This window comes from Protopterus annectens, chromosome 9.part0 (assembly GCF_019279795.1).
Source record: "Protopterus annectens isolate FY-2018-M chromosome 9.part0, PAN1.0, whole genome shotgun sequence".
In the NCBI taxonomy this organism is placed as follows: Eukaryota; Metazoa; Chordata; order Ceratodontiformes; family Protopteridae; genus Protopterus; species Protopterus annectens.
This window is the reverse complement of record NC_056743.1, coordinates 1162588458-1162607079: the sequence shown is the minus strand read 5'-3', so window position 1 is coordinate 1162607079 and position 18622 is coordinate 1162588458. Positions and strand designations below refer to the sequence as shown.

The 18622-nt window shown below is 37.1% G+C and overlaps 1 protein-coding gene across 2 annotated transcripts in view; it reads right to left on the bottom strand.

The window, feature by feature from the left end:
- Nucleotides 1–563: 563 nt before the first annotated feature.
- LOC122811895 (prostaglandin D2 receptor 2-like) overlaps nucleotides 564–18622 on the bottom strand; it is a 650060-nt gene continuing 632001 nt past the window's right edge. For both annotated transcript variants that reach the window (XM_044084043.1, XM_044084042.1), the window contains one exon: nucleotides 564–4821. In XM_044084043.1, coding sequence (XP_043939978.1) covers nucleotides 3681–4796 — 1116 coding nt within the window. In that variant the 5' untranslated portion in view covers nucleotides 4797–4821 and the 3' untranslated portion in view covers nucleotides 564–3680. The remainder of the gene's footprint in view (nucleotides 4822–18622) is intronic.

The window sequence follows — 18622 nt, the reverse complement described above, 5'->3', positions numbered from 1 at the left end:
AACCTTCACTATGTTTGGTCTGATGAGGTCAGCACTATGCATGGAGTTCCAAAATTGCATATCTATACATATAATCAATTTTGAAAAGGCCCATACCTCTTTCAGATCGAGGAATATATGATCCTGATATATACTGATTTGTGTATACCATTTAACAAGCATGATGCATTTTTCTTGTTTTCGTGTCCAATCTAGCCAATACTTTTTGGAGCAAGTCAATCACCCCAAAACTGTAAGTTTGAAGAGGCAAAAGTTTTTTGTGGCAAATGTTAGTATGGTGAAAGCAGTTGTTGAAACATGATGAAAAAGCATCATTTTAAATGCAAACCATTCATTTATTAAAACAAAATTGAGTGCTTTAATTCTACAATTCCAAAGGACTTCATCAGAACATATAAAGCAGTAATCAATCACCTTAAATATATATATATATATATATATATATATATATATATATATATATATATATATATATGTGCGTGTATATATACATGCACACATGATTAACTACAAACTGAATAATTTAATTAACATTCAATTGTATTTAAAGAAACCATTCCTCATTAAAATACAAAACCTTTAAACCATTCATACATCTTCTAAGGAAATGTTATTAAAACTAATCACTCAATAAAATATATGAGCAGTATATTTGTGATTTCTCAATTCATTAAATATGATGTATCAAATCCTGTTTAACATCATAAAAAAATCATTATTTAATAGTTAGAATACATGAAAAGAAACAAAAACTCTTCAAACCCTCCCGATTTGATTGAAAATATTTCTATTATGTCAGCATTAAGGTCAAGAGTGGCCAAACTGTAATTTCACCTATATTGGTATTTGGTACAGCTTTTTACCTATAGTGATATTTTTGTTAGTATATGATGAATTGATGTATTTATTATTATTTAAGCACTTTAACATAGTCTGGCTTGTCCACTAGCTTAAAATAATACAGTACAGTTCAAGCAAATGTGTCCCAGAATTATCACTTTGCTGCAGAGCTCCAGATTTGATGTCACATGACCTGCCTTCCTACAGTTTAACTAGATTTTGCTACATAGAGCAAAATCTATGGTTTTCCACATTTCAGAAAGTGACTGATTTCACCCATATGATGAATTTCATCACTAAAATATTTGGAAAATACTAAACTAACCAAAATGTGATCAACAAAATTTATCACAGTATGCTGACTTCACACTATTGACCTAGTTTTAAAGGCTTACTGATTTCTCACTGGGGTAAGGCTGTACAATGCAGACCTGTAAGTGAGTGCAATATTCTGAGAGGATATGCTTTGCTTGCTACAAAGTAAACTTACACTTAAGGAGCTCCATTTTAGTCATTTTTGATTGTTCTTTCCATGATACTAGCATTTGCTAGATGGCATACCTGTGGAGGACTGTCTCATACCCTCACTCAAAGAAAGCCCAGCCATTCTTCTCTCAGCTGACCCTTTGCATCTTGGGTCACTAACTCAGGCCATTGGTTGTGCTATAAAGCACTAGCCAATCAACAAAACTATTAGTCTTTTTACAGTGAAAACTAATAATATTGATTCTTCACACAAAAATGTCTGTCAAAAGCCAAATCTTTTTCTATGCCTGTTTTTTTAAGAAAATAGCTATGTCTGAAATTAACAAAACTCTTACTATCTACAGTGTAATATGTAATATATCTGTGATATGTTAGAACTTTAAGAGCATACTGTAAAATAAATGGTTTATATTTTGCAGTCAAACAGAGAATATGAGGACTACCTCTGCATGAAATGTGTTAGTCTGGCTGCATTAATTTGTTGAAAGATGTCATTCATCTTACCTTTATTATACAAATCACATTTTCTGTACAACAGGAAAAAATGTGATGCTATTCTGAGATGTAAGCATCTTCCAGAGACTCAGAAGTTTAATGAGGCTAACATTCATTTTAAATGTCCATTCTAATTAGTGCAAGAGAAAAATAAATGTATCATTAAGTACTTAAGGAAAAGGCTGGGCTTTGGTTAGATAATGCACAACACATGACTCTGTATATTTCAAAACTCAGCTGCATATCTGCAACTCTTCACTTCTGCCGTATTCCCTTAACTCCCCCCCCCCCCAAAAAAAAAATGATGCAATCTTCCTGCAGGAAGGTTTGTCCCAAATAAATACCTAGCGTCAAAATCTTGGATTGAAACTAAATGTCAAAAAATGCATAATCATGTACTTTGGAAAGTTATGTACCCTGGACAACTACCACATTGACAGTACACCCCTAAGAGATGACCCAGTTGTTTAGGATTTGTGAGCTTATGTGAACAGAGACTTAACTTTTGGTTAACATGTGTCCATTGTCATAAGAAAGCCCTTCCATACTGCACAGCTTATAGAAAAAGGGATTGTGTTTAGATCTAGTGATCTCTTTGTCCCTCTTTAGTCAGCCCTCATTAGGGCAATTATTGAGTTTAATACCCCATTTGGCATGTATCTGTCCAGACACATACAACAACTGGAATGACCATAGAAATACCTTACTAAAAGGTTACAAGGCCTAAACAATGTGTCCTGTACGGACCGACTCAAAGCCCTGTCACTATACTAAGAAACAGACTGCTAAGAGCTGCCTGTGTCTGGAATACAAGGCATCCTCCAGCCTCTGGACTGATGGATTTATGACACATCAGCAAGTCAAATACCATCAGAAATACTAAGTCTAAGGATGTAAACCTCATTTGCAACATCAACAGAGTAGTTTGGAGGAAGAGGTTTATCTCAGAGAATACTGTTATTCCAGAACAGACTCCCAGCCACATAAAACAATGTTCACGCCTGTCCATATACAAGCACATCTTGGATCTATGGATGGGAAACAGAAACTTTACTCCAGGACTGCCCCTGTACTACTAATGGAGAGGGGCAATTCATAAATGCTTTATCCCATGCATGGATCCCCTCAAATTATCTATGGTATGATCCCGGTTATTCTCACTGGGGTAATATATAATTACTGACAAAGAGATGGGTAAGACCAAACTAACTTCAAAAGGAATATGTTAATTCCAGCACCATAAGAGAAACTGGCTAGGCCTGAAATGGCCCACAAAGGCAGCTAGCTTAATACTTTCGTACGAACCTATAAAGAAAATGAAATAATGGATTTTATGACATAGCTTGCTAGCTTGAATGTGGTTGTTGTCTTAAATGTGTAGGCTTCAAATGCTGCATGTGACGCCCCCCCCCCCCCCAACCATGGTAAATATGTTGCCTAAACCCTTAGAAAGAAAGTCAAGATGTTATAAAAAGTATCCTGTAACTGGGGGAAGGGGGTGGAGGGTTTAAACTGAATTCCATAACTTTACATATCACATTTTATTCTCTGTATTTACATGTCAGTGAATTTTACAGTAGTTATGGAAATCTTTGTGCCTAATACAGTAAGTAGATTTGACAACTAATAATTATATTTTCATGGAAAAGCTACAAGTTGTTGCTAAGTAATATAAATGCATAAATGTGTGTTTACAGTAATAGTCTTGCTTATTCTTCCTAAATAATTAAACACATTTTTTATTTATTTAATCACATTTTCAGGAGGAGGATAGTGAAAATATAAAGTGAAATACAAAGTGAAACATTACCATTGAGCTCTAAGACATGCAGACCAGAATGTATGAGTTTTATGTAATGTTATGTAATGGCAGCTGTATCCCTCAGGCATCTGCCTTTGCATTTTACAAACTTGTAACCCTGAAGTGGAAGCCCACTGCTTGTCGAAAGTCGTGTTTTACTGCAGATGGTGGAAACCTCTGTGTCCTCCACAAGAACGTGTTCAAGGACTGCTCTTAGTGATTGCTGGATTTTTGCTGTAAAGTCAGGACAGACAAACACATAAAGGCAAGGGTTGATAAGGCTGTTAATGAAAGCCAAGCTTGTGATGAAAGGAAGTGCTCTTCTGATCAATGGCCTCAGGGATTTTTTGTAATCTGCATATGCTTCCAAAATACTGAAGACATGATAAGGTAACCAGCAGAGAATGAAAGCAATAATAACCGCAGTAGTGAGCTTGAAGAACCGGCCAGGAGTTTTCCTTCGTCGACTCTGTAGCTTTCTGATCACCGTTATGTAACAGGCAGTAATAATTACAAGGGGTATAAGGAAAGCAATGACGAACTTACTGATGGCAAAGGCATATTGCCTTGTTTTGCAGATTTCAGAGGAATTGCTTGTGGTAGAGCTATACAGCATGAAATTGTAGTAGCACATAATTCGGCCATCATGACATGGAATGGTGTCTCGAAAGACATAATATGGCAGGGTGTTGAGAATGGCACACATCCATACAACAGCACAGATGAGTGACGCCTGCATTTCATCCCGATGGTTCTGGGACCAAACTGGAAAAGCAATCAAAAAACACCTATCAATGCTGATAATGCAGAGAAGGAAGCTACTGACAAACATATTGAGGAAAAATACTGCAGAGTAGACTCGACACAGGATAGTTCCCATAGTCCATGTCTGCCCAGAGGCCAAGAAGTAGGTAAAAATTGGGAGAGACAGTGCTGTCATTAAGTCTGAGATAGCAAGGTTCATGATCCACACTGTTATTACAGACTTTGTCATTTGGAACCCAATGATGTATATGATAAGAGCATTTTCCAGCACCCCAAAGAATGAAGCGATTACATGGAGGCAGACCGAGGCATAATTAATGGCATCCAAAGAATTATTTTTGCCTGATAGGGCAATGATGGGTTTCCGCATATCTTCGATAATTGAGCAGTATACAGTCAAGTTGTCCATTTTTAAAATCTTTTTTTCCAGCCACCTGAAGAAAGTAAAGATAAAGAGAACAAATGAATACAAAATACATGTTTTTGCAAAGCTTTTAACATTTCCTTTCTTGACTTATTAATATTAATAAACTTATTAATATTAATACATATGTACCATTTTCAGTTCATGTTGCAGTATTACTTTTTGGTTACTTTTCTCACTCTTGGTGTTGAAATTCCACAGATGATCAGTTTTAGAGAACATTGCCAATAATAACTAAAAATGGAGTTTCAGATTTAATGCACTTTGATTTTTGACATAATCAATGTATGCAGTAGAAAGTAACGCATTTTACAAAACACAAGAAAATGCAAATCACCTGTTACACAGTCTAAATCCATGGATGTTATTCATTAGTTTTGACAGTTTTAGTCCCTTAAAAAAATTAAGTGTGAGTTCTAGGTTTTATTTTCCATATCTAACATTCTGCAGTTCTAAATCAGAAGGTAGTAGATCATATAGTATATCTGACAGCAGTCATGTAAAATTAAGAACTATACATAACTTTTATTGCATAATTAAAGTAAAAGCAAGACAGATTTTAAATTAGCCTTTTTACCTGGTTTACTATCATTTGTGCGAACAACATTCTGTCAGCAGTAATGCTGCCAAACATCAGAATGTCGTTCACAAAATGACAAGTGTATTGGATAGTCGAACATACGTATGCAAATGCAGTAGTGCATTAGCATAAGTGTGTTCGACTATATGTATGAGATCGCGGTACAGTGGGAATTGGAAGTTCATCCATATCCCCACTGTAGTGCGATCTTGGAGTTAGAATATATTAGTAGCAGGTGGTGTGGGGGGTGCAGGGGAGCTTGCACCCCTGCAAAAATGTGATATGTCATATAGGAGTTTGATTTACATCAGCTCCTATACAGCTATCACATCACATTTTTGGCGATAATGTTGACTCAAATGTGTCGATCATTTGGGGTGACATTGTGTATGCTCGAAATGTTTGGTTTTGGTTTTAGTTTTCATTTGCCGTTCGAGCTAACGATAGTAATCCTTTTTACCTTTCTTATTACTTTTGGCTAGAAAAGTCTCTTCACGGAGTCTTACCTGGAGGTACATGTGAACTCAGGGAAACTAGGAAAACTACTTTTTTATATTACAGTAAAGAGGTACTGGCTAGTGTCAGTAGACTTGATTTTTTTCAAGCTTTGTTTATTATTTTTATATTTGTTTACGGTACTGTAAAAGTATAAGTAGCCATAATCATTTACAGTTCAGACCTGGGAAGAAAAGCTTCAAAATAAGGAATAAAGATTTAACTAATCTAGTTAGATGTGCATATATTTTAAAACTCAAATACAAAAATTTAATAGGTAGTATAGAGACAGGGAAAATGTATATAAAATACAAAAAAACTGAATAAGTACTTTAAAAAAATAAAAATAAAAACACTGAAAAAAACCCTTACATAGCCTGGTAAAAATAATTAAATTATGTAGTATAATTAATAAGTGATGTGGTGGATAGATGGAATATTAATTACATTAACTGAATGGGGAGGTAGATCAAGCATTTTTAAATAAATGTATCTATTACAATGTCCTAAAACTAAAACATATACGGTATATATGTACAACAATTTACAGTGGTGTTTACAAGCTGATCAGAAGGAAAAAGTGAAGGGTAATAGAAATGATAGCAAGGTATAGAATTAATTAATTAGCTTAAGACTGCATGACTGAAATGGAATGACAGCAAGGTAGAGATGATAAGGTAGAGTCTTAAGTAAAGAGGGGGAATGAGAGTCAGGTAAATTACAGTGCAGGGAAACTTAAATGGGTAAACTGAAGCATTAGAAGAGATTAAGAAATAAGTAATAGTACAGTATGAATGACAGCGTTATGATGAATTTCTGAACAGTGGACCGAAAGGGCATTGTAAGACATACTTAATTACTTAAGTATTTTAATTGTTTCAAAATTCAATGATTTATTAAGCTGGTAGTATAACACAATCATTGTGTTCCCCCCTTGAACCACACATATACAAAGTAGAGCACTTCTGGTAACTTTTGGCACTAGTAATTTTTTTGATTTCATTCATATCCTGATGCTCACTTTGTTTATGGAGCAGCATATGCCAGCATTTGATGGAGGATGCCAGTTTATTGTAGAACACAGTCAGTGTGTGCACATGTATGAACATGCACTCAGTGACAAATATTACATGCATGCCTCCCTGCAAGTTAACAGACTGCCAGCTATTCAGCATGTCTTGGGACTTAGTGCCCACAATGGTCAGATAGCCAACTCCATGGCACAGGTAGCTGGGTCCCTGACTGCAGTCTTGTGGTACAGGTTTGAGTACTGGGACGAGTGCTAGAGTTTTCAGGTAGGGGGAGGAATGGAAATGGACAGCTGACCTTGATTTTCTTATCCTGGTGGAGGGGGTGGCAATGTCCCACTGTTTAGGTGGTGCCTAGTGTAGGCCAGTGGCTAACTCAGGTGCTATAAAAAGACCAGTAGGAAATTACAGTCCTCGTAATCAGTGCATTTCACAAAAGATGGGGATGGGTGTCAGCAGTGCAATTGTCAGTCATGGGGGGAGGGGTGTCACATAAGAAAAATCTTAAGCCCATCCAGGATGATTACTGCCAGCATTCATCTGACCTCCTAGCCTGTGCCACTCTTCAGAATGGATGAGTAGGACAAGGGAACCAAATGACTGATCAGTCACTGGAGGATGGCTCTTATCAATGATTTTAAATTGCTTTAGTATGATGAAATCCTGAAGAACTCCCTATCAGTCTAGCCTGACATTCTGTGTTCAGCTCCTAAATTGCCAGAGCTTCTTCTCAGGTTCTGTTGTCTACAAATACTAAGAATTTACCGCAATGATTGGTATCATTCCATGAGCTTTGGATTGTCACTCTGCTTGAGTGTTGCGTCTACCTCCCATGTTCATTACTTCCCTCAATGACCAACATTTTACTGCTGATTCTTGAAAAACGATCATGTCATTACCTGTGAGATGGTATACTCAGTTTTAGTATTATATCATCCCCTGCCAGCTGTCCTGTGTGTTGTCTTTTTCTTCCATTTATTTTCTTTTTTGACTGCACCCTTTAATGTCACTTACTTTCTGTTCTATACTCATGTGTCCTTGCTAAAGCTGTCGAACTCACTGATTCATTTCCATCACCATTTTGGTAGTTCTGTTCGATGTTTACTACCAACCTAATTTCCCTTTCTCTAATGCCTGCTACTGCTAGACAGACTGTTTCGGATACAGCCTCAACAGAAACCTTTCACAACAGAAAAATAGCTTCAGTTCAGAATTATACTAGAGAATGGGTTTTTCACCCTCTGAGTGCTAAACTTTTATGACCTTGATTTCTGATTCCACTTTGGTATCTGGCAGATATGCTAATCAGGAGTTTTCCTCAATACTGTTCTCTGGCTTTTATTCCCGATGCTCTTCTTGGCTGTCCTCACTACACACATCTTGTCAGTCAGCCACATTTCTATGAAGTTTTCCATTTTGGCTCTCGTCAATATCCTTAATTTTCTCAATAAGCTCCTGAGAAGTGCAGTATCAAATGCTTTTGTGAAATCTAGCTACACTACATTCACAGGGCTCCTCTTGTCCTGTTCAGCAGCTGCCAGTCACAGAAATAGAGTAGGTTTAAATGGAAATGTGTGAAGCTGTAGTCTGGTCATTTGCAAAAGAGCCATGTAGGAACAGGCACAGAGCAAACCTCAGACCCCCATAGAACCATAATATCAACAGCCTTTACAAGAAAATGAAGATAATTTTGACCAAGAGTAAGAAGAGTGATTAACAGAATGTTCAGTCAGTCATCATTGAAATAAAGAAACAAAGCCAAGTTCGAAGCTAAAATAGCCATCCAAGCCAAATACAATCACAAGGCTTTTTTAAGTTTATTTACTTACTTATTTCATTCTATTTACCACTGCGGTGGTGGTGCTGTGGTAGCGTTGTCGCCTCATAGCAAGATGCTGTCCCGTTCGATCCTCAGCTAGAGCGTCTTCTGTGTGGAGGCATACGTGAATGGGGTGTACCTTCGTTGAAGGTTGTGCATCAGGGCTGGTAACCCGGTATGTAAAAATCCACTACCAATCATTAGTGGACCGGAGTTCCGCTGTGGCGACCCCTAACCGGGAAAAGCCGAAAGACACAAAATTTCATTCTATTTATCCTTTGTAGACCAGATTAGTCTCCCAGGCTAGTCACCTCGTTTCAGGGGAGACCTGAGGTGATACCCAGATTGCAAAGGGAAATTTGGCCAGGGCATTGGGGAACTTCCCCTCCTCTTTTCTATAGATGCTAGGAGATAGTTATGCTTATAATCTCAGAAGCACAACACAGCCATGCATTGAGCTGATTGTGAACAATGCTATCTACACTGAGGCTGAAGATATAACTAACTTACTGACCAATAAATTCAGTTTAAACATTATCCCTCTCTCCCCTCCATCTTTCCCACACAACAGACCTGAAAACAACTTGTCTCCAGGTGCCCCACAAGAGCAAGTCATAAAAACTCTATCAAAAGCTGAAAATACTGCATTGGTGAGTGTTGAAAATATTCCTGGATGAATCTTAAATAGCATGAAGCATGATTTAGCCCCCCCCCCCCCACAACACTGTTAAACCTCAACCTTCAAACAGATTTTGTAGAAAGTGAATGGAGAACAACATAAGGAAGGACCTTCTACAGACGCAGACAATTACAGATCCATAAGTCTGGCCAGGCTCAAATGCAAAGCTGACATAGGGAACCTCAAAGCAGTGGACCTTTCTCAGTTTGAATTCAAATGCAGGTCATGCTTACTCAACATAGTGGCTGTTGCTCTCGTATCTTGGACACAATAGAAGAGTCTTTGTGGGTTGTGTTCAAGCAGCTTTATTTTATACAAACACATCTTGATAGAAGATCAATGACTTTAACTTAAGAAACTTATATACAAACTAACTGCAGGATTCATACATGCTTACTCTCTGGCTGCTTTCTCGGAATGGCACTAGGTATGGCACGTGCCCAGTCTTTGTACATGCAGGTTACTCTTTGACATGCTTCTTAAAGATATACTACACACAGCATGTGCACTCTGATCTACATCCTCCCTCTTGAAAAACAAAACATGCAATGTTATGAGTCTATTTGGCATGCATACAGTTTTGTGTCATGCAATTACACAAATGATATACATATATACACAGTTAAGTTCATGTTGCTGCATATTTCACACTGGGCCTGGATACTCGTCCATATCATGTGACATAAAACTGGGAACTGGACTTAGCAACTGGGACAGTCCCCATACTTTGATCTGAAGAATGTGAAACACTTTCAGGATTGAAATCAGAGATAGTAACACACTCTGGGATGGAAACAACGTTCAATTCTCTCTGAGATTTGTCCTTTAAATGATATTGTGATGATGATTCTGGTACAGGAAGTAAATGTCTGTCATTCCTCCTGTACTCCATACCCTCAGGTTCTATAAGGTAGAATCTTGGCTTGGCACAGATGCCTGTAACTTGACCAATCTGATCAAAACCTTTTGCGGTTTGTATTCTCACCATTTCTCCTTTCCTCAATGGACGTAGAAATCTGCTCAATTTGTCATAACTAGATTTTTGGATTGAATGCTTTTTGAATAGTTGAGCCTTTATGGTTCTGTTGTTCTTAGCCTTAGGTCTTAATAAACTGGAACAAATGGGTAGCATCATTCTAGTTTGCCTGGAAAGACGTCTTTCAGCTGGTGAGCCAAGAATATTGTCATGGGGTGTGTTTCTGAAATTAAGTAAATTCAGAAAGACATCGGTATTGTCACGCTTTGACCTTTCAAGTAATTGCTTTGTACTCTATGCACTGCACGTTCAGCTAGACCTTTGGACTGCGGATACTCCAGACTGCTAGTAACATGTACAAAGTCCCATTCTTTTGCAAATTACTGAAACAACTGACTAGTAAATTGAATTCCATTGTCAGAGATAACTTTGTGTGGACTACCATGGATTGAGAAATGATGTTTCAACTTAGTAATAAGTAGTAGATGTTAGATTAGGTAGTAAGTCAATCTCAAACCAGTTCAAATAAGAGTCTACCAATACTAAGTAGTGTTGATTGTTCTACTCGAAGATATCAGTGGCTACTGTCGATTAAGGCAGTTCAGGGTCCTGACTTAGATGAAGTGGTTCTCTTTGCAGATGTGGCTTAGCACTATTGCATACAGAACAACAAAAAAGTACTTTTTCAATGTCTCTCAGTAATGAAGGCCAAAATACTAATTCTCTAGCTCTTCTCTTAGTGGATGATAAACCTGGGTGACCATGATGCAAAATCTGGATATATTCATGTTGTAAGGAAGCAGGAAAAGCAATTTTAGGACCTTTGAAAATAATGTCATCTTCTATCAATATTTCATGTCTGTAAGGAAAGTAGGTTTGCACTTCAGGTGGTACCCTGGATCGTCTTGATGGCCATTCAACATTAATGTAGTGACTGAGCTTTTGCAAAATTGGATCAGTCCTAGTGTGATCCCTTAACTCATCAGGTCTAGTGGTAGAAAAAGTACACACTGCCATCACATCAAAGTCAAAATTCTCTGCATCAAGCTGTTCTGTTGTATTTGTGGGTGATCTGGCTAAGGTATCAGACAGATAGAATAGTTTGCCTTTTGTGTAGACCATTTTGAAGTTGTACTTTTGCAATTTTAGCATCATTCTTTGTAATCTTGCTGGAGCAGAATGCATAGTCTTTTTTTAGGATAGTAACCAGAGGTTGATGATCAGTTTCTATCTGAATAGCTCGACCATAAACATAATAATGAAACTTGGAACATGCAAATACTATTGCCAAAAGTTTTTCTCAATTTGAGCCTACTGCATCTCAGTTTGGGTAAATGTTCTGGACACATAGGCTACTGGTCTGCCTTCTTGGAGTATAATTGCACCTAAACCAAATTTTGAAGCATCACAGGAAAGAATGACTGGTATGTTCACATCATAGTATCTTAACATAGGTGGAGTGGCAATTTTCTGCTTGAGGTCTTCACATGCCTTCTGGTGATGCTCCAACATGACCATACAACATTTTTGCATGTTAGCTCTCTTAACAATGCTGTCACCTCATTGAAGTCTGGTATAGACTTGCCTAGGAATCGTTGTAAAGCTTGAACATCTCAAGAATGGCTGCTTGCTTGGTCAGATCTGGCCTCAAACCAAGACTGGTAAACAAATGACCTACATATGTAACTTCTGGAAGCCTGAATTTGCACTTCAGAGGATTGAGCTTCAAACTGACTTCACATGCTCTATCTAGAACTCTCTTTAAGTTTTTGTCATGCTCTGCTTCACCATCGCCTCCAACTAATAAATCATCTACTATTATGGCACAAGGATAAGCTGAAAGAATTTGCTCCATTGCACGCTGAAAGACTTCTCTTGCAGAATTTATTTCAAATGGCATTCTTAGGAATCTGTATCTGCAAACAGGGTACCAAAATGGTTTAGTAATGAGGATTTGTGATCAAGCTGTACTTGCCAAAATGAACTCTTTGCATCTAAAACAGAAAAAGACAGTGGCATTTGGTATCAAAGCTGTGACCTCTTTGACTGTGCACCTTGCATGATGTGGTCTCTTCAGGTTCCTATCATGTTGTTGAACTTTTAAAAGTTCGAACATCATATGGTTGACACCATATGATCGAACTTTTAAAAGTTCGAACGTTTCAAGGGAGATCCCCGTACAGTGTGGCAATGGAAGTTTTCCATTGACTGCACTGTAGTGTGATCTCATAGTTGGTATATTTAAAGAGTGGGGGGTGTGGGGGATGCAGGAGGGCTTGCCCCACCCCCGCTTAAGCTTTCAGGTAGGTTTTTTCTGTTTTTTTTTTTTTTTTATTTTATTTTTGAACTTTTAAGAGTTCGAACATATGGTGTTCGAACTTTTAAAAGTTCGATTATCTGATATAGACCCGGTCTCTTCAATGCTTTTTTCAGATCTCTTGGGTCAATACATATTTTGATTTCATGTGAGCCTTTTTTGTGAACTGCCACCATAGACGACATACATTCAGTTGGTTCTGTAACTAGACAAATTGCACCTTGTTGTACCATTTTATCCAACTGAGTCTTGACTTCATTTTGCATAGCTATTGGAACTTTTATTGCTGGTCTGACCACTGGACTGGCCCCTGGGCCTAACTTCATAGAATGCACAACTGGAAGTTTGCCCAACCTGTCATCGAAAACATCAGCATACTCTGAGAAAATAGCTTTAGAGAAATTAGTACTTGGATATGCACTTGTGTGACGAACTTCTTTGGTAAAAGAAAGCAGCTTCATTCTCAAACTATCTTTGAGACTCAATAAAGACTGTACTGGCCTTCGGACTACATAGAATAACAAGTTGTAACAACCCTTGGCCAAATAACATGAAAGCATCTCTAAACCTTTGGTATGAATTTCTTCACTTCCATAAACAACAAGTTTCCCACTACTGGTTACACTGAGTTGCTCATTAGCTCTCACTCTAGCAAATGTTTCTACTGATATAACATTACACTTTGAACCAATGTCTGTTTTAAGCTCTGTGGATTTACCATTTATCTGGACAGTACAAAATACTTCGCTCTTTGCCAATGAATTCACTGCATTAACTCTTTCACAAAGCACTGCTACACCATCTACATAGAAAGCTGGCTGATGTGTGTCTACTTGATCAACTCACTTTTTGTGTGACCTTTCTTTGCAACCATGTGGGTTTTACTTGATCTGCAAAACTTTTGAAAGTGGTTCCATTTTTTACACTTGTTGCACTGCTGACCAAATGCTAAACATCTCTCTCTTTTAGACTCATGATTTGCACCACAATTGCAACAGTTAACAATAAAGCTGGACTTGAGTTTTGCTGAGTTTTGCTCAGTACGGCACTGAGGATGCTCCTTTAACTGCACTACCTTAGAACTTGCTGGAAAGTTTCCCTGGTGAGCTAGCAGGGGCTATGGCTACCATGTGCTTAGGCCTACTTCTGTTTACCACATGTTGCATACTATCTATATTTGCTCTAGAGCCTGCTGAAAACATGCTCTTGTCACTCGCAAGCATACTTGTGTTTTTCTGTCACTTCATGAATCTGACAAATTTCTATGGCTTTATTCAATGGTAAATCACTGTCACATAAGCAAGATCTTTCTCACAGCAGCACTATTAATACCACACATGAGCCTGTCCTTTATTAACTCATCTTTTAAGTCACCAAACCGACACATTTTAGCTTTGTTTCTCAGGTAAGTTATGTAAGCTGCAAACGTTTCCCCTGGTTTCTGATCTCTGGTGTAAAACAAATGTCTCTCTGGTGTAATATGTGTCTGGGGGTTACACTTTTCTCTGAATTTGCACTTCAAACACTCAGGGTCTTTCCTTGATTCAGCCTGTACAACAATATGATGGTTTTCACCTTCTCCCTCATATACTGCTGGTACATAGACAAATGAATGCTCTCTCTCTATAGCCTCTGGTCCAGCTAGGTTTAACAAAATGAATGCCTTGGTGCGTGGATCTTTATCTGAATAAGCTGCTTGTATAAAAATATCGTACTCTTGCTCAAATATTCTCCAATTCTCTGATCAAATACAAGTGGTAAGGGCTTTCATAATCCATCTGCCATATTAACACATACCAGTGAAGGGTTTTGCAAATAAGCACAAACACATACACATATGCCAGTGTGTGAGTCTTTCGGCTTTTCCCGGTTAGGGTCACCACAGCGGAATCTGGTCCGCTAATGATTGGCAGTAGCATTTTACATGCTGGCTTGCCAGGCCTAACACACAAACTTCAACGAAGGAATGCCCATTCATGCATGTCATCACACAGTAGACACATAACTGAGAATCGAACAGGCAACGTCTAACTGTGAGGCGACAACGCTACCGCAGCACCACTACCGCAGTACATACACATATGCTAGTATTTGTCATTTTTTACCTCTGAAATTATGCTTTTGGGCTTTACTGCAAAACAAGTCTCTCCATCACTGCAACACCTTTGAATCACTTTATTGCAAGAAATCACCTCTTATTAGTGTAAGAAACATATCAAACAACTGCACGATGCAAGTCCCTATGCAACTGGACTTTGTGAAATAAGTCTCTAGGGCACTGTGATACTTTTGAAATTATTATCTTGCTAAAGTAACTTATCATTTTAAGAATCATTTATCACAATGCAAATGAACTTGGCAGGAGAAGCTCAGAGTCAATAATATTTCAAAGTAATTTCACTTTGTGAATAAACTGTACACAGCACACTGAAATCTCCCCAAACATGGCTGTACCTTGCTAGACAACTCTTTGCAGTGCAAGAGACACTCTGTAATGGCAGTACTTTGTGAATAGATGCACCCAGCACAAGAAACTTTTCAAAATGACTATACTTTGACTGTACTTTTCGAAGTAGTTGCACTCTGCACACAGATTCTCCTGAATACATACACAGTAATAAGCACATACTGTAAGCACTTTTACACACTTTGAGATACTTCAAATAACTTTAGTTATGCCCTTAATACAATAAGAAGTTGTATCGTAGTTATGCCCAAACACAGCACTTTGTCTAAAAACATGCAGTCGCCCTGCTTTATTTATGCTTAATGTGCCCTTTTTGCCCTTATTATATTTGTTTTGCTCGTTTAATTTCTTTTCATGCCCATTGTACTTTTATTGTGCTCATTTTACTCTGAACATGCCCATTTTGCCCTTAAACATGCTCTTTTTATTTTAAACATGCTAATTTTTACTTTTCTGATAATCATTTTGTTAAATATCATTGATTTTAAAATTTCCTTTAATTAAGAAGCATTTTGTGCCTCCTGCTTGTTTAGTAATACAGTTTGTGCCCTTGTAATGCTCCGTTTTACATTTATTTTGTGCTTGTTTAATAATACAGTTTGTGCCCTTGTAATGCTCCATTTTACATTTTTTTGTGCTTGTTTAATAATACAGTTTGTGCCCTTGTAATGCTCCGTTTTACATTTATTTTGTGCTTGTTTACCCTTGTAATGCTCCGTTTTACATTTATTTTGTGCTTGTTTAATAATACAGTTTGTGCCCTTGTAATGCTCCATTTTACATTTTTTTGTGCTTGTTTAATAATACAGTTTGTGCCCTTGTAATGCTCCATTTTACATTTATTTTGTGCTTGTTTAATAATACAGTTTGTGCCCTTGTAATGCTCCGTTTTACATTTATTTTGTGCTTGTTTAATAATACAGTTTGTGCCCTTGTAATGCTCCGTTTTACATTTTTTTTGTGCTTGTTTAATAATACAGTTTGTGCCCTTGTAATGCTCCGTTTTACATTTTTTTTGTGCTTGTTTAATAATACAGTTTGTGCCCTTGTAATGCTCCGTTTTACATTTATTTTGTGCTTGTTTAATAATACAGTTTGTGCCCTTGTAATGCTCCGTTTTACATTTTTTTGTGCTTGTTTAATAATACAGTTTGTGCCCTTGTAATGCTCCATTTTACATTTTTTTGTGCTTGTTTAATAATACAGTTTGTGCCTTTGTAATGCTCCGTTTTACATTTATTTTGTGCTTGTTTAATAATACAGTTTGTGCCCTTGTAATGCTCCATTTTACATTTATTTTGTGCTTGTTTAATAATACAGTTTGTGCCCTTGTAATGCTCCATTTTACATTTTTTTTGTGCTTGTTTAATAATACAGTTTGTGCCCTTGTAATGCTCCATTTTACATTTATTTTGTGCTTGTTTAATAATACAGTTTGTGCCCTTGTAATGCTCCATTTTACATTTATTTTGTGCTTGTTTAATAATACAGTTTGTGCCCTTGTAATGCTCCGTTTTACATATTTTTTGTGCTTGTTTAATAATACAGTTTGTGCCCTTGTAATGCTCCGTTTTACATTTATTTTGTGCTTGTTTAATAATACAGTTTGTGCCCTTGTAATGCTCCGTTTTACATTTTTTTGTGCTTGTTTAATAATACAGTTTGTGCCCTTGTAATGCTCCATTTTACATTTATTTTGTGCTTGTTTAATAATACAGTTTGTGCCCTTGTAATGCTCCATTTTACATTTATTTTGTGCTTGTTTAATAATACAGTTTGTGCCCTTGTAATTCTCCATTTTACATTTTTTTTATGCTTGTTTAATAAAACAGTTTGTGCCCTTGTAATGCTCCATTTTACATTTATTTTGTGCTTGTTTAATAATACAGTTTGTGCCCTTGTAATGCTCCGTTTTACATTTATTTTGTGCTTGTTTAATAATACAGTTTGTGCCCTTGTAATGCTCCGTTTTACATTTATTTTGTGCTTGTTTAATAATACAGTTTGTGCCTTTGTAATGCTCCGTTTTACATTTTTTTTGTGCTTGTTTAATAATACAGTTTGTGCCCTTGTAATGCTCCGTTTTACATTTATTTTGTGCTTGTTTAATAATACAGTTTGTGCCCTTGTAATGCTCCGTTTTACATTTATTTTGTGCTTGTTTAATAATACAGTTTGTGCCCTTGTAATGCTCCATTTTACATTTTTTTTTGTGCTTGTTTAATAATACAGTTTGTGCCCTTGTAATGCTCCATTTTACATTTATTTTGTGCTTGTTTAATAATACAGTTTGTGCCCTTGTAATGCTCCGTTTTACATTTATTTTGTGCTTGTTTAATAATACAGTTTGTGCCCTTGTAATGCTCCGTTTTACATTTTTTTGTGCTTGTTTACCCTTGTAATGCTCCGTTTTACATTTATTTTGTGCTTGTTTAATAATACAGTTTGTGCCCTTGTAATGCTCTGTTTTACATTTTTTTGAAAGACGTAGTTTGTTCATGTTCTCATTACCTTTGATTCTTTTCTGACCCTTTTCATGCTTGTTTCTCTTAATTTATTTTCACTGTTTTCTCTGCACCTCATGGCTCCAAATCTTTATTCCCTACGATCCTGGCTCTGACACCATGTCACTCTCCTATCTTGGACACAATAGTAGAGTCTTCGTGGGTTCTGTTCATGCAGCTTTATTTTATACAAACACATCTTAGAAGATCAATGACTTTAACTTAAGAAACTTATATGCAAACTAACTGCAGAATTCATACATGCTTACTCTCTGGCTGCACTCTCAAAATGCCACTAGGTATGGCATTTGCTCGGTCTTTATACATGCATGATATGTCTTTGACATGCCTCTTAAAGGTACAGTACACACAGCACGTGCACTCTAATCTACAGTGTCTTTATTTGAAAAGGTCACCAAAGCAATGAATGAAGGTAAAACAGTATACCCCATACACCTTGACCTAGCCAAGGCTTTTGACACAATCCCCAACTGGGGATAACCCCCTACATCACCTGCTGGATTGACAGCTGGCTCACCGATAGGGTGGATGAGATCAAAACAGGCTAAGCTATCTCCACAAAGAGACCAGTCACCACTTGATTCTCCCAGGGTTTGATGTGGGACCTCTTCTGTTTTCTATCTACTTCTCTGAAGTAAAAGTCAGTACCAAAGGGCTCTCACTGACTAAGTCTGCATATGATTGCAAGCTAGGAGCAGTCATTGTAGCCTTATATGGACAGTAACGTAACTTTAAACCAATATGTGTCCTCTCTCATAAGAAAATCCTTCTATATTGCACAGCTTATAAACAAAGAGATTGTGACTAAATGACAAGATGTCACTGTACCCTTTACTCAGCCCTCATGACCCCTTTGGTATGTATATCTGTTCAGAGACATGTAACAACTGGAACTCTTACAGAAATACATTCCTAACAGGATACA